Source organism: Antrostomus carolinensis, unplaced genomic scaffold (genome assembly GCF_000700745.2).
Source record: "Antrostomus carolinensis isolate BGI_N321 unplaced genomic scaffold, ASM70074v2 scaffold28538, whole genome shotgun sequence".
NCBI classification, from domain to species: domain Eukaryota; kingdom Metazoa; phylum Chordata; class Aves; order Caprimulgiformes; family Caprimulgidae; genus Antrostomus; species Antrostomus carolinensis.
The window spans coordinates 15,180-37,182 of NW_010334104.1; the positions used below are offsets into that span (position 1 = coordinate 15,180).

General features: G+C 38.6%; 1 protein-coding gene across 1 annotated transcript in view; it reads right to left on the bottom strand.

Annotated features, from left to right (window-relative positions):
* Window positions 1-290: 290 nt before the first annotated feature.
* Window positions 291-22,003, bottom strand: part of LOC104529724 (receptor tyrosine-protein kinase erbB-4) — a gene marked incomplete at both ends in the record, with an annotated part of 53,073 nt that continues 31,360 nt past the window's right edge. The window contains 3 exons of the mRNA XM_010174112.1: window positions 291-389; window positions 1,512-1,634; window positions 4,210-4,342. Of these exons, the coding sequence (XP_010172414.1) occupies window positions 291-389; window positions 1,512-1,634; window positions 4,210-4,342 (355 nt within the window). The remainder of the gene's footprint in view (window positions 390-1,511; window positions 1,635-4,209; window positions 4,343-22,003) is intronic.

Consider the following 22,003-nt stretch of genomic DNA (forward strand, 5'->3'; position numbering starts at 1 on the left):
TGCTGCAATAGAACGCTATAGATATGCATTGACACTGAGACTGTCAAAGACTAAGGGAAGGAGGGAAACAGCCTACACACAAAATACCAGCAGCTGAGTTTCTGGGTCACGATAATGGAGCACTTGTTAAGCATCAGCACATCAGTCCTGTGTACAAGCCTCCTTCTGCTATTTAAATGTAAGGAAAGAAAACTGGCAGAAATTCCTCTTTGCAATCACTGTGGACTACACAAAGACACCCCTCTCTCCGTCCCCCCCCAGACCTGAGACACTGATAATCTTGTACTTACATCCATGAACTCCACATTGGCTTTCGGACCAGTGGTCTCATTAAGGATCTTAATGGCCACAGGAATCTTCACAGTTTCTCCCTCAGGGACCCAAATGCCCTAGAAATTTTTTTAAAAAGTGACACATAACAATCATAGAAACTTAATTCAGTGACAGTTCTTTATGATGCATTTTGTCATATTACGCAGTTTAGTTACAAACCCGAGAACTGAGAATATACAAAGTTATAAAATAATAAAAACTCCACAAAACTAATTGGTATCTGAGAATTAAAAGCTGAGATGGCTAAAGAGTAAATTTTAAATTTAAAATTCAAAAACTGTGTTACCTCTTGGGCTACTTTTCCATCCTTCTTGACTATTCCTGTGCTCTTGGCTACCCATCTCTATCACTTTATTATTGTCTAAGCATAGTAAAACTGATTATTCAAACATGTATTCCCATGACCTTGTAGCTGTAGAGACCTGGTCTGTACTTCCTCTCTTTCCTCCCCAGTTTGAAGACAGATACAGTATCTGCCCTCCCCCAGTGCTCTGGCCTACCACCTCAACGTGGCAGGTTTGTGTTGCTCCCAAAGCATTGGGTGATTGGTTTAACTTGCTCATTAAGCCCTACTTCATGCCTTTGAGATTTGGACATAACCAACAGATCTTAAAAAAAAATAAATCTTTAACTCAAGTATTTTTTCCCTTGTGGGTTCTGCTCTTACACCCCGGATGTTAAAGGGTGCACTGACATAACTCAACTTTTCTATTTAAATGGAAGAAACAAAAAGTATTATGGTTTAGCTAATGACAATACTGTTTTACAAGGTACGATTACTATTACAAGACCCATGTGACACTTGTGAAATGATAGACAAAGTTTATCTAGCTTTCCAAAAGTGTGCTGTAAAGCCATTAAGTAAGGACAGAATGACAAACTTTGTTACCACATTTTAGTATCAAGACAGCTCAGCTTGTGTAGTCCTCTTGCATGCAGGGCTGCTTGTGGCTGACACGCCTTTTCTCACCAAAAAAATCTGCACGTCTGATTAAACTGAAGTCAGTGTTTAAGCCTGAAGATGTGCTCCTCCCACACAATTCCATTATCCTATGAGCTTCCCAGACACTTAGGACTCATGAAGTCATCCACAGTACGGGATGCTTTGCTGCAATGCACAACCTGACTGTTTAAAAGTTAAATGAGGGAACTCACTGCTGTATATTCAAGACTCTTACCTTGTATACAGTTCCAAAGGCTCCAGAGCCAAGAACCTTGACTCTTTTCAGCTCTGTTTCCTTCAGGATACGAAGCTGTGCTTGGTTGGGTGCTGTGCCACTTGGAGTCAAGGGCTCCACAAGCTATGAAGGAAAATCCAACAATCTTAAATATTTTAAAATGTGAAGACCTGCCAGAAGTTTATACTGAAAACAAACAATTCAACTAAATAACTGGAATAAGACAGTGGTGGGGTCTATTGACCATTGACCTGCCAACTTGTGGAGGGATTTCTCACCTTCAAAACAAGCAAGCAATGAAACCAAGAGATCTAATAAAGAAAATCCTCACTCAACATGTAGTAATTTCCATCAGGAATTGCATGATGGAATTACAAACTGGAAATTGAATTGGTGTCACAACAACGTACCCAAGGACTTTTGCTAATGGAGGCAGTATAAATATTTTCTACATGACAGAAATACAGCATTTATTATCAGTGCACCACATTCCACTTTTGCCCATTTTAGTGCCTTTTAAGCTGGTCATATTTCTTTTTAATAGCCCCGACTTAATGGCTCATCACATTCTTATTCTGTTTTGGGGAAGGGACTATTTTTCTGAACTTCTGTTATACCACACAGGAGGACAGCTTTAAGGAGAAAACATCTTATAGCAGAGCACTAATTTATAACAGCCACTAACTTACTGCAAAAGAGGCACAATTAAACAATTTGCTCAAGATGTCCCAAGAAACTTTGTAAATGAGCCACAATGGCGCATTCAGTTAAAAATGCTTCCAGATCTCAACATTATACCACCTCTGCCAGAAAAACCAATGCTTCTTTAAAAATAAATTAAAAATGCATGAAAAGGACAATACTCTAAACAATGAAAATCAGTCTGTTTCTTTACAGGATGAGGAAAATAGTTCAGGGCTATTCCTACTCAAATTGGTTTGAAACTACTGCAGTATTTCAAAGTCATCTGTTTAATACAAGGGTAAATGCACAATGCTCTGCAGTTTGCAAACTACTTCTATGGCTCTTTGAGCATCATGAACTACTTAATTAGTTGACCAGACTACTTTGGTTCAGGTAAAAAATACCAGTATCTGGAAATTACTGGAGTAAGAAAATGTAACAAAACCAAATAGCAACAAGTTGGGTTTACTGCAGAAATAATTTGTGTGCTATACTTTTTTTAGTGTGATTTCTCTTTCCTCTTTCCCACTTTAGATGTCCAGTACTTACATGGTGAAAGAAAGAAGGTTTACTGTAAAAGAAAAGTAGGCAGACTGGCAGTACACTACTGCATTTTCAATTTGTGAAGGGTGAAAACAGCTTCTGTGCACAGTCCACCAACACACAGGTATTGCAGGTAGAAGTGGTGTGGGCATCTAAAAAAATGCCTGTAGAGTTTTACTGAGAATGATCTACAGAAAGAACAGATCTGCTATAGCCTTCAGCTAGAAATAAAGACTTCAGCTGAAGCTGTAGTTGCTTATATGTTTATCTCGGGATGCTCCTGATCTAATCTTCAGTATCTAAGTCAAGACAACAGCTTCCCCACATGCTCAGTAGGCGTCCTGGTTCCCTCAGGAACTGCTGTCAGCCACTACTTCTATCTGACCAATGGAGAATGAGAGTGGGACTTCACAGCCAGTATTTCTTAAATCCAATGAAAACTACCTGCTTAAAATCATTTGTGCTTAACTAAGGGCTGATACAATGGCAAGACTTATGTAAAGGCACTGAGTATTGTTAAGCTTTCTATACAACTGTATTGTGCTTAAGAAGCAACACAAATTCTAGCCAAGCATAGAGATACTTAGGGAAACAGGCTGGGGATGCATGTCTCATTTGCTCCCAGGCTCTACAGTGGAGACGAGTGGGAGCAGGACCCTTGGAACAGAACAGAAAACAGCACTGTCAAAGAATCACTAGCTAATAATATTCTCCAGCTTTATTACCTTACAAGGGGGACCCTAGTTGTAAAATATCATCACTTGCAAAGTGTCTCAAGCATAGGACTGAGGAGATAGTAATCACCTTGGCTGTAGCTGACAGATAAAGATTTAATGTTATGTTTAAATATATTTCCTAGATTGTCCCCTCCACTACTGGCACTTCAAAGAGCAGGATGGAGTGGGCACAGCACTCCATCCTATAGCGCCACTACGTATTTTTTGCCAGTAGAACTGTGAACCTCATTTGGTTAAGCTCTGCGAAGTATCTTGGCTTAATAAAATGCATCATTATTACCGATCATGACTACAGACTGTGACAGAAATCTAGACCACAAAGGCAATACAGGCATTGGGAATCACAGTAGGTGACAATCTCTGCATTTAAGTATCCCTGATAAGCTTAAGTTTGCATCAGAGCTTGCTGAAAGAATTTACTTCAGTCTCAAAAGTTAACCTCAGTACGCAGTGGATGAAAATCTGTCACATTTAAGCATGAGCGCTGCTAAATGCATTGATGAACTGGGATAGAAGTTCAGCTGAGAGCAGGATGGAAGTCCAAAAATCTGGTAGAACATGACTAAGACCTTGAAATAGCTTCATTCATCCCATCAGTTTAGTCCTGCAGAAACTAGCAAAAGGATTTCTACAGACCTCTCTGCTAACTGGATTGAAGACCTGAACATCTTTAATACAAAAGCAGAACAGCTCTACATATCTTTTCAAATATTCAACGAGAAGCACACTCTCACCTCAGTTTCCAGGAATCTTCGCAATGCCCTCTTCTTTTTAATGCTTTTGCGTCGAACATACACAGCAAATGTCAGGCCCACAATGACGATGATGAAGAGGCCACCAATAACTCCCGCAGCAATCAGAGGGGTTCTAGCAATCAGAATCAGAGACTTCATTTTTAGGATAGAGTGTGAGATCAAAGAATAGTTGAGTACATAAAACACATTCACTTGTAAAGCTTATTAACTGTCTTATGACCAGAATTTCTAAGTCAGTCCAACTGGGACATCAGGGGAAACACATTAACATATGGTACAACTTTTCTTGGTTTTAATCAATATACCAATTCTACTTTTTTCAAACCGCCATGCACATGTGAGGAGTTGTGTGGACAAGGAGATACAACATGCACTTTGATGGCAAACGCAAATCTGCAATGGCAAAATGAGGATACAGGTGTCTGCGAGTTTTCCTGCAAGAGCTTTCACTATGCTTACTCTTTGGCTGCGTCTAGATTAACTCATGGGCTTGTGTGCTTAGAGGAAAACAAACTAATTAAAAATACCCAAACTACCAGTAAGTATTATGTGCCTTCTCGAGTATGGAGGAAGTGAGAGGCAACTTCAAACACGGTGTTTCATACACAAATCTGGAGGCATCATACTCGTACACCTTCCTTAAGTGGAGGATGTTTATATATGAACAATGCATTTCCTGACTAGAATCATGCACACCCTCTTGGAACTCCTGGTTCATTACTATTACACACAAACATTTTGGTCAGGGGTTATGGTTGCAACCATCTAGTTTTGCTGTGGCTTTTCAGCACAGACAAATCCCAGACCAAAAGGCTGGTGTGTTGTAGCTAAAAAACTCCGGTGAACAACACCAAGCAAAGTTCAGCTTTTGCACAAGACCTGTTGTCCCCCCCCAATACTCCTATAACTCCTTTCAGCTTTCCAGCAGCCTGAGCTACAATTACAGTAACTTGTTTTTCCATAGTTATCAGATGTAGTAGGCTGGCATCATGGTAGATACTATACAAGCACAAAATAAAGACTGTCTCAGACAGTCACTCTCATGGACTTAAGATGCCCACGTTTGGAGATCACCTGCACAGTCAGTGAAGAGAAGGAGGCTCCGTTCAAAGAAGAAGTCAAAGTGTTAGGTGCTGCAACTCAGTTTTCTTTCTCTCCCTGTTCCGTCTCTAAAGGGTGGGTAAGAGCTTCCAAACCAAACCCTTAAATTACACATTTTCACAGAATACCAAAAACTTATAGGTATTAACACACTCACAGCATTTAACATCCCTCCAGAAACGGCATTAAGGTCCACAAGATGAAACCAGAGCTAACCCAAACAAAAATCCCTTGCAGCAAGCACAGCCTAGACACTGGGATCACTACGTATTTCACCCTCCAGATCCAATCCTATTGTGTCACCCGATGTTAACAGAGAAAAGCCTTATGTTCCCACATCTAGTATTAAAGCACCGTGTTTAAAGCACCACTATCATGTCTGCCCAGAGAAAACACATTAACATTACACAACACTGTAAGGCCTATTACAGTTCAAAGACTTTAGGAGGGAAAGTATAAAGCCTAGAAATAAAGGAAGCGGAATGTTGTGTGGCTGTGAAATGGTTTGTTTGGGAAACAGAAGTCCAGTACCACCTACTCCTCAGGCAGAGACACTCCTCCTTCATCTAGTGTGGCCTTAAGACACACTGCCTTTTCTAATCCCACTGGTTACTCTGCCAACTTTGAGTGCAGAGCCCAGATTAAAGGACCCAGCATATCCACCCAAAACAACGCCACTCTTCATTTTTGAGTGCTTTCCATAATGCTTACATAAGAAACTCTTTAATAGGCAATTATGAAAAACACTGGACATCAAAAGACTTCTATGGAGCTAGCACTGACTCATATTCTTGAGCACAGGAATTTATTACTTTTTAAGCTGTATGAACAATCATATGATTTTTAACAAACACCACTAAACCACAGACTGACAAAACAGAAGAACTCTCAGCTATAAAGTGCATATTAATAACTAAAATAACAACTGTCAAAATAAATAATTAGAGTTTTATGGTACTGTGTACACTAAAAATGGTTCAAACAATATTTACATGATAGACCATAATAAGGAAACAGTTCCAAAGGAGACATAACAACTAGTGAAGAAAATAAAATGAAGTTATAAATTCCTTCCAGCCCTTTTATTGTTAACAGAGTGCAAGGGTTCAAAATGAATCTTTATGATCCATTGTGTCATCTCTCATTGACTTTAAAAGAAAGTCCTCATAATTTTTAGCATTGAATTAAAAAAAACCCAAAACCCAAATAATTTTCAAAAACTTCACCAAACAAGCGTTTAGTCATTAACGTGAAATATAATGTAATTGCATATTATATCTGAATTTTCAGGAGGTACCATCTAAACACAACGCTAAGCAAGCTGAAAGAGGGAGTGTAAGAGGAATAATGTAACATGTGAGGGGAAAAACATATTTAAATGCTAAACAAGTAACTGTAATGCAGAAGTTTTATTTTGAACTCGAACAGTGATCAATTTCCTTTACTTGTAAATCCACTATCCTCACATAAAAATCATGGCAGACACAAACAGCACAGACCTAAATGGATGTGACTGTATACCGTACAGCTTCTCCTCACACTGCTGTTGAGCTAAGCCCCGAAGTCAACAATCGTGTTTTATTTGCTACAAAACCAAATGACAAGTCACTGCCTTCAGTGCTTGCTGGTATCATCAGTGCAGCTCACTGTTGTTTCCAACCACACGGAGATCATTTTCTAAGTCCAGTTTTCTGGGTGTCACCTACCTCATTTATGTTTTTTTTACTTATGAGTCTTAGGCTGAATTTGCTTTTCTGTCTATTCTGCTAAGACCTTCAAGTCTCCTGTATCATTTCTCTACTATTTTAATGTTTGCAGTGCCTTATATTTAATACCCTGGTGAGTTTCATTAACATGCTGTTTACCTTTCTTTTACATAATTGTTAGAGACTGTTTAACGTGGATCCCTGCAAGGTGGCACTGATCAGAGATGCTGCTGAAGACACGTAACCTTTCTCCCATTTTGTTTTTTTTAATCCAATCCTTTTTTTGCATATGCACCTAACCAGTAGTTCAACTTCACACACAGCTGGACACACAAATCTCCTTATCTCTAGTGGCATTAAGGGCCTAATCCACTTACATTTTTGTTACATTACTGTCCCACAACCACCTCTGTGAATGCAATTTGCTGTATTCGCTCACCTCAGTCTACTGCCCACTTAAAACTAATTCCATGAAAGTTAACAGGAGCTGTGTTGATGCAGAGACAAAAATTTCACTATCAAAAAACCTCATTTTGTTAAAGCCATTTTAAAAAGCATGGAGGCCCCATTTCTCTGTTAGAGCTCAGAAAGACTAAAAGTCAAGCAAAGAGACGTAATTCCATGTCAGTCCTGCCCGCCCAGCACAATGAATGGACAGCCAAAAGTCAATCCTACCTCACATTTCTTTCAGCTCCACCATGAACACATCAACAGGAAACTCCTGATACATCCACTACTTTCCTTTACACACTGAAAATCTGCCCCAGAGGATGAAAACAATCTCTGCTAAGTGTTTCTGGACTTTTATGCTCATCAAAATAGACTCAGCAGCCCAAGAAATACAGCCCTGAATCATAATTCAGCACCACATAATTAATTTGCTATCCTTTACCCCTCCCTCAGCTGAGGACAGAATACCCAAATTAATGATAAGAAAAGACAGCAGCAGGGGAGGAAGGCAGTGGGAGGGGAAAAAAATCACAACATGTGAAAACTCCTGCCTTTTAAACCAGAAATTGTGTATCTGTGGCTAAAAGTTGAAAGTAAGATTCAAGTATTCCCTTAGGAGAAATGAATAATGTATATTTCTTTTAAAATGTGTACTGTGTTTTCATATTTAGAAGCATGTAACACTCACTCCCACACACCAAAATTGAGACAAAAAGTTCAAAGTTAGTATTCCAAGATGGACAAGGATGCTCAACAGGAGGGCTTGTATCATTCCATCCACTCCAAAACATCTGCAATTCCCACAGTGCTTTGAGACCAGGTATTGAAGTCTAATTACCGATTTAGATGAGTGCATGGTCCCATACTCGACTGAGGAGTGCAGCAGGACAGGGAAACAAATAGAACTGTGGTCCATAGAGTAAAGCTGAGAAAGAACACCTGTTCTTCTGTCTTTGGCATTAATCTCCTCAATATGATATGTAAATAAACTGACCTTTGAAGTCGAGCTGTTAGAGGGCTTTAAGTTCCTGCCTTAACCTTCCCCTCCTTTGAGTTTTATCTGTATATCCAAACAGGATTCATTACAACTTTGAATATCTGCTAAGTTGTCCCTTCTTCTAAATTTCTGTTATCAAGGCATTATTTTTTCCCTGATGGACAATTCATACGTTCTGCATTCCTCACCCCTTCCATCAGTAGGGAAGTTCAGCTGACTTTGAAGCTGCACTTTTGGAGATCTAACGGATTCTGCTAATCCTGAAATGATAATCTTAGTATTTAAAATATACAAGATAAACAACCAGACTGGGAAGCAAATCTGTGTATGTTTTAATAGGTTCTCTCTGCTATGCTGTCTTCCCATGGCAGAACTCTACAACCACAACTTCCACCATGCCCGGTGTTCACAAAATGATGCTCCCCGAGGGTGGGAAGAATTCACCTAATGTTATTCACATTAAGATGTGCTTTGCTTTATATTTTTATTTTTCAAAAACAAGGCTACCTTCCCCCTTTTTCCACCTAACCTGAGGGTGTCTGAACACTGACAAATGTCACCCATTATGTACAGATTAGGAGTTTTTATCATGCATAAACACAAATTTTAACTCAAAGCTGATCTCATGATTACTACCAGTTCTGCATTTAATCAAGATATGGGCAAACTGCACTCCACTGTACTGTCACCTAGCTGTAGTTAAACCTTGGGGGCAGGCAGTTCTAGCCACAACTTTGACCACAATGTTGCAGTCTATGTCCAGGTCCATTCAGCAGTTAAACATCAAAGTTTTCACTTTGGACAAGGCTAATGCTAACAAACAGGTATTGATAGTCAAAACTGCATTTTCCTGACCCACACTGGTTTGGATATTGAAGCCTTCCTCAAGCAAGTATTTAAGGATATTTCTAGATCACTATAATCAAGTTACCTGTATACTTAAAGTTTTTTCACCAAAGGAGAACAACAGGTGCAGAACAGAGACTTGCAGTGTCTAATTGACAGCATACATCCTCTCCTCCTCTAGTATGCCACTAACCAAGATGTGCTGTTGACAGCAACTGTGCCGTTAGGATATATCAAAATGTTTAACATATGGTGACATAATTTACTGAAGGTTTGTACATATTTTGGTTATCAAGAGTGTTTACTGAAAACAAAACACAAACAAGATGCAAAATAATCTATTCTGTGAATTCCTTAAATTGTGTCCCCCACTCATGCCTCTCTTTTCTTTTTAATATAGGATTCCTCATTTCACTCAGCAAAACAAATGATAAAGAAAAAAAAATAAGTATAGCTTTGAAAATGAATATAAGCTAGAATTATAGAGATTAATATATATTGATTATAAATTTATTACATCTTTATTATCATTAAGCATACACAGTCCACAATGATTTCTTTAAAACTAGTTTTAAATCTGATTGGCATAATCATAATCATAACCACATTTGGTTATGTTTTCACCATGAACTACTAAGAACACTCAGTTTTAACTCCCTGTTAATACAGTTGACTGGGGATAAATACTAAAATCTCTGTGATTACAGTATCAATACAGAGGCTTTTCATGAGTTTCTTTCCCCATAACACTGAAAAGCCCATGTGACACCTGTTGCACCCCTGGTATTTTTAGGCTGACATTTTTCTCTTCGGCCACAACATAAAAAAGGAACGTTATTGTTAAGAACTTGCACAGTGACTTTGTTTTGAAGCTTGTGCTTTAAGTAAGTAGATTGATGTTCCTTGTAAAATATGCCAAGTCAGGCCCCGTATAAAGTAGATTGATTTATCTCTGACAGAAAGCCCGTTAAATCCTCTAGACTGGACTCACAGGTGAAGCCAGTGCATCAAGTAAAAGAACAATCCTCTTTATAAACTTGTCATATTTCCCATTTTCTTTGGAAAGAATAACATTTTGCTTTAAATACAGAAAACTAGACCTGTAATGACCATGGGTGCTGATGGACTGCTCTGAAACTAAAACCATCAACATTAGCTCAAAGAATTTCTCTCTGCATAAAGCATTCCTGTTAGAAGCAATAAACTCAGCTTGCTTCTCTGCAACCAGTTGTGGCCAACTGGCTCTATGATTAGTCTGTGTACATGAAATTATTAAGAAGAACACATGCTTTTCTCAAATACAAACATAAAGTGCATTTTCCTGTATGACATTACGTGCTGAGAGACTGCTTTTTCTGGTGGTACTGCTTTCTATTCATTAACTACCAAACCCAAAGGGACAACAGAGCAGCACAGGCTGAGGCAGAGTGCGCTACGTGGCTTGGGGAGCTGGAGAAGTCTGAGGCAGCGCCTATATTAGTATTAACCAGTAGGTAGCCAAAGTGTTTAATGGACACCAAGTCATAGGGAGAATATAAATCTTAGCATAAAATTGGTCATTGAAACTGAGAAGAAGTATTCCTTCACTCTGCAAAAGGTGTTCAGGGTAGATTTTTATAACACTTTCTTCATTGCTACATTGTGGTTTCTATGATATGTTCTGGCAGACACAGGCAGGCCAATTACCTTCACCCTCCATCCTGTACAACTTCACAAGCAGAAGGTTGAACTCCAGCCTAAATGGCTCAGAAATTATTTCACCTGCCCTCAGCTTTGCTCTGCCAGTGACTGTACAGATGAGTGAATACTGCAGTCAGTATTAATGAGAATTCATTAACATTTCAGGCAGCAGCTTCATTCAGTCTAATGCATGTCATTTTTTGTTTACAGTTAACAAACAATTATGTAGATAAGTGTATGATCCAGAGTTCGGAAAAACAATCAGACTTCTGAGGACATGTACTCATGATGAATTCAACATTCACTACTTTGTTTGCTAAAATTTTTGGTACCTGGTATTTGGTACAGGACATGGAGGGAAATTTGTTTCAGTTTGGGTGATAAATCAAACCATAAAGGACAGAGAACAGGAAGGAATGTTCAGGAGTATTTTAAATGATCAACAGGTGGAAACTTGTTTGAATACTGTGCTCTTCCTTCTGCTATTTTTTTTTTTTAAGGACTTTCCAGATTACACTAATGGAAAGTGCTTATAATTCACTTAAGTTCCAGTTAAGTGTTTGCTGAAATTGAGCTATTCAACATACGAAATATCCAAACCCATACACAACTAAGCAAAATCTCGCCGCACACATACGATTGAAAAATTTTCCTACAAAGTCTCAATCAAAATAGCAACACTTCATTCTGCAGTGGTATAAATGTATATATAAATATAGCATTTGAGACATTTATTAGAATACTAGTAACGGCCACGATGCTGTTCACTTCAACATACATTTTAGCTACTCCTCATTTAAGTTCTAAATAGGCAGAATTTATCTTTGTGGAGCATAGCAGGGAATAAACGTGGCCAGCGCTCATAAGTATCGAGGAAAATCCAGGGTAGATAAAAAGCAGGGTAGAAGGAATTTATTTCTGAGTATGCCTGATGTTGCTTTCGGATTTATCACTATTATTTTACAAAGATAGCATTCTGTCTAAATGCCCTAAACAAGTTATATCTATAATGAGAAAATCCCATTTGGTTATGGGGAAAAACTCACATAAAATTCAGATCCTTCTGACACAAGGCTTATACAGGGATCATCTCCTATACGATAACGTGCCCAAAAATTCTTCTGTGTCCGTAACTTATCAGTCATCTCCCAGTAGTTCTCATACTACCAAGTGAAGCAGAGAGAAACTCTGGTGTATCTTGCAACTGCTCTTAATTCCAGTCATCATCCCACTCCCAGCATTTCCCCAGAGGCCATTCAGAAGAAAAAAAAAAAAAAAGAAGTTCAATAACTTAGAAATTCCGAAATCATCCACCTTCACTTTTTCCCTCTGTATCAACAGCCACCCAAAGGAATCTATTTCACTTCACTGGCTGTAAAGGGAGCCAAGGGAAACCAGTCTTTGTGAATATTATCCTCATCGCCTATTCTCAGCTCAGATTTTTTTTGCATCTATGTACACAGCAACCTCCTATCATCTTGATAGTCACAGATGTGACTTGATTAGAAAAAACAGCTTGTGTCCATGGTGAGGATACTGCTCAGAGTAACCTAGACTCTACAACAGCTGTTTTATTATGATTATTTTGCAGTACAGTATGGCCCACATAAAGGCAAATGATAATTTAGTAACACAGCTCTTCCTTCTCCCACATTTCAGTATGATAGCACATTCCAGAATTTTTTGCAGATACCACCTTATCTATGCATCTTACAAATCTTACAAATCCTCTTCTTCCATGAAATGGTAAACTCCCAGAACAGAACAGGCCAAGCATCTGGGGAAACAGTGATTCAGCTTAAAAAAAATCTCTTTTTCCTTTTTCAGCCACACCCCCCCCCACCTAAGTACTAGACTCTCTAACAGACAGTGGATCCTGCTGACCTCTTGTGCCTCTTTGGTCTCACAGCTTCTGAAGCTCATTAGGGCTCAAGAAAACAAGGAGATAGAAGGTTCAGACATTTTTTCTTCCCTGTCTCTATTGTAAGAGAGGCAGGCAGGAGGGACTGCCTCTCATCCCACTTCAAAAATGTATGTATTTGAAGCATTTAAGTGAAAAGAGCACAAAAAAACTTGATGAAACCAGCTAGAGAGAATGCATACAACCATACTGCTGCAGCTATAGGTTTTGGCTTGGTTTCTTAGTAAATGCCTTTGTCTCACTGGAATTCTCCATGAAATGGAAATAGCGCCCTCATTTTAAAAATATCTTGATTAAAAGATGACTCAAACATCCCAAAGTTTTGAATTTGGAGCTTGATCCACTGGTTGATCCAGAAAATCAAAGCAGAGACAGTTCACACAAAACTGAAGTGGTGAGACAGCACTGAATTTAGCCTGCATCCAACTCATTTACATGCAGAGGATAACACTGCCACGAGGGAGGGAAAAACATATCTACAGGAGATGGGACTATCTGAAAGCTCGAATATTATCTCTTCAATCTGTTCCTTGTCTATCCTTATTGTGATTGAGACTATGCATATTAACAACTACTGGTCCATTTTTAATGCAGGAATACTTTTTACTTTTTCTTTTTTCCCCTTACATCAGACCATGAGGGGCAGGGAAAGATGCAAATTATTTATGAAATTTAGATACTTTCTTTAAGGAAGAGTATTCAATCAAAGCAAGCCCACTGAAATGAACTGAAAATTTCCCAATGGCTGATTCAAGCCTACTGGGAACTTAGAAGAGACCAGTTTGGCCACTGCAATGCCAGTGAATTATCCAACTAGAATTAGTCCTCTTCCCTCCAGTCTACCAGGTCATCACTGTTTCTTTGCTTCTAACCAGCCAACAGGATCCATATATCATGGTCCCTGCTCCCAGCATTACTTTCAGATTAATGTGCAGATTAACATGCTATGCTGCCAACATAAGGATTGCAATGTCTTATCTCCTCTTCAGCATGACCTCCAAGACTATACTGAGCAACACTGACATCAAGCCTATGGGTTCTAACTTGGTGAACCTTAACAGCATTAGCTGAAGCAAAACAAATGGTAACAAATAATTAAAAACATATCCACCCTCAGTCCTTTTGTTTGTTTCTACTTTACCTCTTCTTTTCACTCACATTATGTTGCTTTACAGCTTCTGTGCCTGCAAGGCACATCTATGCTACTTAATTTCAGTGTCATATCTAAACATCATTAGGTTTACCACAAGTAGACAGTTATGAGTTAAAACGGAACACGGAGTAAAACAAGAACATGCAATGAAAATCCAAGCAAGTATTTTAAAAGGCAAGTAACACCTTGGTGTATTGCCATGATGGCCTGTGTTTCTAATGGACAAAACTATGTCACACGCAGGGTATTGGGAACCTAAGAGAAATTATTTGAGGAAATAGTCCTTATTTCTTACTTAAAAGGTTGATTGCACTTCAGGCAATTTTCCTGCAGGTACTGAAAAAAAAAACTTCATATAATTTACAAATCAGGGACTACATCATGTCTGGACCACATTTAACCAAAGTTTGGCATTTGCCCTGATGACAAAGTTGAATTTGTTCTTATACTTCTGCATAAGTGCCACAACTCTTCAGGATGAGGGATTACCAGCTCTGTCAATAGATGTACCTAACAAGCCAATACACAGTAAACTCCTGACAACCATCTGACAATGAAAAGCTCAATCAGAACTAGCCAGCACCCATTCTTCACATTATCCTACAATCTTTCCTTGCCCATTTGATCATTTGCTCAATCTTAGATAACTAAAGAAATTACCTACATTATCTTCTATTGATTAAACAGCCAATATGTCTGCAAAGGAGCTTGATCACCAGTGTGTGAAGACAGTGTCATAAAAAATTTACATCAGATTGAAAAAAAGCATGAAGATTTTTGACAAAAGCAGTGTCATCCCTAAAGAAAACTTCACTTTCAAAGGTTACATACAAATAAAAACAATATCTAGTATCTAGATACCATGCTTTCTAAAACATTATGGTACCGAAGATACAACTGTACTAAAGCATCTTCCAGGAAAGGAAGGGAGGGATGATTAGAAGAGGGGGAAGGGGAAAAAAAAAAAGAAAAAAGAGAAAAAGAAAGAGTCTCCACTACAGAGCAATGTAACATATTTAGTACCCCATTAACATCTAAGGCTTAGAATACCTCAAAGATGTTAGACCTTCAAATTTATGTCATTAGTAGAGAAACTTAGCCATGGGAAACAATTTGCCTTCAGCTGTATGACATCACATAAAAATGCTGAAACAGTAACACACAAACATAGTACTATATTTATTAAAAATAAATGTCTCATTCAGGTGAATGCAGGCATGATGCAAGACAGCTCAAACAGGCAAGATCTGAATGAGTTCCTCCTCTCCCCTAGCAAAGGACAGTCTGAAAACTCAGCAGTTTAACTGACCTAACTGCTAACAAACAAAGGATATGGCAGCATTTCAGAAACTTGGTGCAAAGCCATATGGAGCTCTCACTGTGAGCCCCACCAAAGCTGACAGGAACCAAAGCCCAGTATTCAGCAGCTGGATTTGCCTGTCTGTGTCCAATTTGGTACTAGGGATCAAAATTCATGGAGGAACTCTGGGTCCTCATCTTAGAGCACAAGCCAAGAGCGGATTGTAGCTGGAAACTGTCATCACAGACATGACAGCGTTATGGCACACACTATAAACAATGGCAGGAGGAACCAGCAAAATCCTCTGGCCTGAGTATCTGTATAGCAAGCGTACAGGCTTGGCATAAATTCGTCATGCCTGCAAGACAAAGTTCCAGTCTTGATTTTACAAGTCTAGTGCTGGAGAACAGAAAACTACCAGAAAAAAAAAAATTATTCCAGGTATTAATAAACCTCATTAGAAATGTATTTGCATTTTGCTGCTTTGAATGTCTCTTTCCTCAGATTTCATCCATTTAATTATCTTGCAGACAGACAAACACTCTACTCTCCTTTTCAATCTGCTAGACTAGAGTCATCTTCAAGCAAACTTTTGTTCCTTACCTATGTACTTTTAGATGACAATCAGGCTCTACACTTTAACCTTCAGCCAAAAGAAGCTTTAGCTGTCTGAGCTCCCAAGCATCTTCACTACAAGGCACAATGCACAAGGCTCTAATTATACCTGGTGGCTCTTCTCTCAAGCCTCTTTAACGTACAGTTAACAGTATGAGAAAACAGTCAGTCTTTCTGAAGGTACAGGGTCTACATTTTTGTTCAACTCTATCCACTACCACTATAACGAGGTAGAAAAGAGGCAGAATACCTCCACTTTACAGAAAAGCTGAACTAACAGTGAGAGGACATTGCATGGGAAATGAATTTAGTATTAGGCCCTCCTGCCCACTACAGTTTGAATGTAGTTATTTGAAACTCTACACACAAAAAGCCCAAAGGTACAGATGGTTTATATGACATTTTCCCACCCTGTTTTCACTTTACAGCATGACAGGGGAAAAAAAATATAGTATACAATGAAGCAATTTGGTCTGATGGCTCGATTTATTGATGCTCTATTCCTGCATGGTTGCTGGTATTTGTGGTAACGCTTCCACTGTTGGTAACTGCTGCAGTACAGCTTTCCACACATAGCACCAAAGGACAGAAGCTTGTTAATTCCTGCAAACCTATAGCTTGTTTTATTAGTTTACCATTGTGTTTGCAGGCTACATCTGGGTAAAACTGGGAAATGTCTTATCAAATTCAAAGTTGGTATTTCCATTTCTGCAAAAACAACTTGAAAAGATCAACTGTGAACTGTACTCTCATCATTAACAAGTTATCCGCTATTTTTGATCTAATGCTGGAAAAAATATTGCAAATTAACTGAGAAGTAGAACATACACTTTTGTATGTAAAACAAAAAACACTAATGTAAATTGCAGACTCCAAATAAAAATCCTCCTCTGCATCAAGTGTTCTACATTTGATTATACAGCAAATATTTAACTGGATTTAAACAGGCAATGGAAAAGTATGCATGGAGGGAAATTCTTGCAAGACTACTTTATAGCTATCAGAAAGGAATATATCTATCCCAAACCCAAATGCAGTCCCCACCTAAAGTGGATTACATGGCTTTAGACACTAACTTTGATCTGAAGAGATCTAATTAAGCAGACTTGACTGTGCACATACTTAAAACACAAGTATACCACTACCAATGCGCTGTTCTGAAGAACCCCAACCAAGAGCTTTGCATTTTATGCAAGAATTGCAGCTCCTTTATCATCTGACAGGTCATGGTGAGTAAGCCAGAATGCAGGCAATTAAGTGTTGGCTGGACTGGAAACTCCAATACGTTTGTCATGTAAATTGCCTAAATATGAAAGAGTGACAAATCCTGCATTACACAGGTAGACTGGAAGTAAGACCACATGCTTTAGCTCTGATTTATTATATGTTAAATATTGATGAATTATTAAGAAACCACTCACTGAGGTTTAAACAACTCTACATCTTACATATTTCTAAAGCTCTACAAATGTATTTTTAATAATAGATAATTAATATATAACGACATTAAATCTAAATTAAATCCTCATTTCAGGCCATAAAATAAACCCACTGGTGAGTGGTGAGATATATACTGTTGCTCCATAATAAGGTCACTTCTTCATGGCACCACTTTATTTCTGCATCATATATTATTTGTGTAGCCAAACCAGTACAGACACAGAACACAAAGCTTACGTAGCCTGCTGAGAAATAAAAGGAGTGACCTCTGCAACACAGCTGTGTGTTGTTTTCCATTCTAACAAGCCATTTTCAAGTTGGAATTTCCTATCTTTCAGCAGTGACCTATCACGTTTGGCCTAATCACTTCTTATTTTTTCTGCTCATAGTTTCAGTTATCTAAACAATGAATTTTCTTATTGAGAAGTCTCTGCAAAGAAATTTGGTTATGACCTGACAAAACTCCAGTGCTCAGTAAATACTGTGTTTAGTGCATTCTGCGTATTTTCCATGACACTCTTCATAAAACTGAGACGCCTGCTGTTAAGGTGGGGCTGAACATATGCGTACACCTCACCAAGTTGGACCTTGCACTCAAGCCACAGAGGAGTAGGACTTACTGAATACTTGGCATGAAGTTTGGGGTAACAGAGGTACTATGAATTCATGATGTTACCTTGTGCACTGAACAGACCAATTGTAAGTCCCTGCACGTTTCTGCAAGAAAACTGCTTGCTTGCTTTCTAAGACTGGGGATTGCATTAATGATTCTCCAGAGCTCAGCAGCTGAAGAAAGCACAAGGGCTGGGACATAGCAAATGAGACAATAAGGACTGCCACACCTACACCCACAAGGAGACATGCCAAGGCAACTTCTATAACCTCATTGTGGCATTTCTCCATTTGACATGCATCACTGTGCAATCTTGACTATTACCCAAACACATCAAACGAGCACAGCTGTTGAGAAACTTGGTCTATAAGTATCAAAAATCTCAATATGCTGGAGCTGTGGCTGCTCCTCCCTGGAAGTGTTCAAGGCCAGGCTGGATGAGGCTTTGAGCAACCTTATCTAGTGGAAGGTGTCCCTGCTCCTGGCAGGAGGGTTGGAACTAGATGATCTTTAAGGTTCCTTCCAACCCAAACCATTCTATGATTTTATGATCTGTACAGCAGAAAAGAAGGAAAACCCACCTAGCCTCTTTCCTAAGTTGATCAGTCTTGCTAAGTGGGAGTGGTAAAACATGGGGAAGCTCAAGAAATCACTGCCATGACTTTCGTGCATGTCACAACCTACTCAAAATGTATTCCTTCTAAAGCTCCAGGCAGTGAAATGTCGTGACAACAAAAGTGCCCGCAATAAAGGTCTGTTTGAGAACCACTTCAGTAGCAGGAAGTTCTCCCACAGAACAGGGATTTCTCTATCAGTCTGTCCTAAACAGATCAAGTGTAAGCTCTAGCCAACCCACAGAGGCAGGATAAAGAACTGCCTGTTTTTCTAAACTTGATTCTTAAAAAATAAAAATAAAACTGTTTCTCCAACTGTTCTGTTCTGATACAGCATCAGAAAGCTCCATATTAAAATTCTCTCAAGAGTAGCACTTTTTAACAATCAAGTAACATAGCTTAGTTTGTACTCACAGATCGTACTTTTCCTTTTATTTTATACTGAGATTCTCTTCCTCCTCCCCTCCAGAATGACTATAATTATTCTATAAAAATACAGAGCATATGGAACTGTTTCCTCGAAGCAATGGAACAGAGCGTCATAAAAGCAAAGAACATAAGCAGTTTATTAGAGGTGGTTTCCCTTCCCCATCATCTACTCAAAGCTGCTGTGAAAATCTATTGAAGTCCTACTGTGCAGGGGTACAAAACAGCTATGAAAGGACGTGCCTGCATTACATAGGGTTTACTGTTAATTAGCTCTTGTACACACAAGCAGTACATAAAACCAGCTTTTTTGTTTAGGAAGTGATGATTTGTTGAGAGGATGTCCTTTGTTGATATACAGCTAGCATTAGGATTGTAATTTGAGTTAACATGTACACATTATTTTATGTAACCACTTGACTACAATGGTCTTGGCTAATTAGTTTCTGTTAGTTAAAAAGGAAAATGTGAATTAAATTTTCTTAGGGCATAAATAGAGACATCACCTTACTCAGAGCAATAACATCAAGGGGCTAGTTCTTTCCTGTCATATTCATCACAAGCTTCTGGTCACATCTTCAAAACTCCCTCCTCCTTTGATGATCTCTCCTCTCCTCTCTGAGTAATAAGCTGAATGAATCGTAGGAAGGATAAACACATTTAAAATTCTTACTTTAAGTAACAACTTTATCCACAGTCTAGGTTCAATAACTGGCTTCGCCAAACTTTTCTGGTGGACCTGGGAGCAGGGGAGTGAGTGTTGAAGAACCAGCCTTTTGTGACCATCTAGAGTAATTTTCTTAACTCAACTTCTAACTCCTTTAGAGCCTGAACTTCTCCTGGGAGTGAAGAATACAGTGAATGCCTTTGTAAGGATAAGTTGAACAGATCAGAAACAAATGTGGGGCCTCACAGGGGAAAAAAAAGGCACACAAGATCCAGCAAGTAACCTAACAGTAATTTGAAAAGCTATCAATTTATCTAGAGGAAAAGGGTTTAAAAAAGCCTCATATGTGGCACTGAGCTGGGAACAGGAAAAGACGAGGGTTTCTTGCATACTTTTTGGACAGAACTCTATTGAAGCTAAAGATCTTTAAAAAACCAAACACCGATGCAGAAAGGCATACAATGCCAAAAGGATTTCTTTTCACCAAATATAAGGGACCAAACTTAAGCAGCAAAACTGAAGTTTCACCAGTCATCTGGAAAACAAGTCATGTGATGCACATCCGATTCATCTTTAATAAACACGACAGTAAGAATTCCTTCGCTATTCTACCAGACTGTTACAGAAGCCCTCAAGTCAATGGATCATGGCAAAACCAATTTGCAAACTGGAAAGCAAAGCAACACTGGTATGAAAATGGGAACAGGTGAAGATAAGAAATACCTTGTTGTTTGTGGTTAAAGCCCTGCTCTCATTTTTAGCTGCCTAAACAGCAGAGAACTCTGTCCTTCAACTCACTGCTGCTTCACCTGAATACAAGAAATTCAAGTCACTGGATAAGGGTACAACTGATTATTAATTATTTTAAAGTCTGTAAGTCTAGGGAGGCCATGCAATTGTTAAAGGGACATGTCAATGGTTCCATCTAAAGTGAAACACATCCATTTTTTAATTTACACCCCTACTGTAATAAGAAGTTATCAATTTGCCAGTGCAGTTTTGCCCATTTTTAGCCAAAACAAAATGAACTGTTTTCACAAAAAAAATAGCACAATTTCACTAATTAATAAATACAAAGGTACGAAATCTCCTTCTTTGACTTGAAAGTGAAAGAATACATATATCCTGACATTTTCCCATTTATTCCCATTTTCCCATTTATTTTCCCAAATAAATTCAGCAAAGTTGAAACAAAAAAAATAAAAATCCATCAGATGGAAAGGAAGCACGTCTTCCCCCTCAGACTGAATGGACCAGCAAATTATTCACCTGAGCAGAATAAAACAATTGTTTTAATTTCCACTCCCCTTGATAATCTGCCTTACAACCTTGACAGTAGATTCAAAGAGACAAACACGATTTACACAACATAAAAACCAAAACAAGCATTGCCTGCTAACACATGGCTTAAGCCTGGCACCGTACCAGACAACACTTTCTTTAATGCTGTGTCATCAGGCTCGAGGTTCCACTCCTTTAATTCCACTTTTAAATACAGGGCCCAAGCTAACATCCACTCTGATTAACAGGAGTTTTTCCATCAAATTCAGGGGGTACCTGGCAGTACCTCCAGAGATTTTACTAGTACCTGAACATTTTCACTGCAAAGGTGAGTTTGGGAGTTATACGATATGAATTAAACAGTGAAGAAGGTCTGACTGGCTTTTGGGCTAACAGAGGAAGCTAGAGCAAGCAGCCTGTAACACTGCGAGAGTCGAACTATGGCCAACAAGTTGTCTTCTTAGTATAAAGCTCTTCATGTTCTCCCAAAAGCTGATAAAAAATCCGACTGATGAAATGAACCATTCTATGAAATACATGTTATTTTTAAATTGGTTACTAAAGCAAAGAACTTCAGCATGGCCTTCATTCTCTGTAGTTTGGTAATTCCTTTAAACTTATGCAAATAATAATACATTTTCTATATTTGTGCTTTGAGTAAAGTTGACAAAATGGAGACCTTTAAAACTGACTGCTAGTTTTGGGCAACTCAGTTTGGATGAGCACATCCGAAAATGAGTTCCCCACAGAAGTACCTCAAATTGGACACCTCAGATCAGAAAGATTAAAAAAAAAATAATTTTGAAATATTGAAAAACTCAGTCTTCTTCCTTTGCTTATTCATTGGTCCATGAACTGAGTCAGAATTGATACTGATTTAATTAAACAAGTACACCACCTGATAAGTTTTATATAGTACTGTTTTCGAAGTCTAAACATGTTCTCCCTCAACAGCTAGAAAGA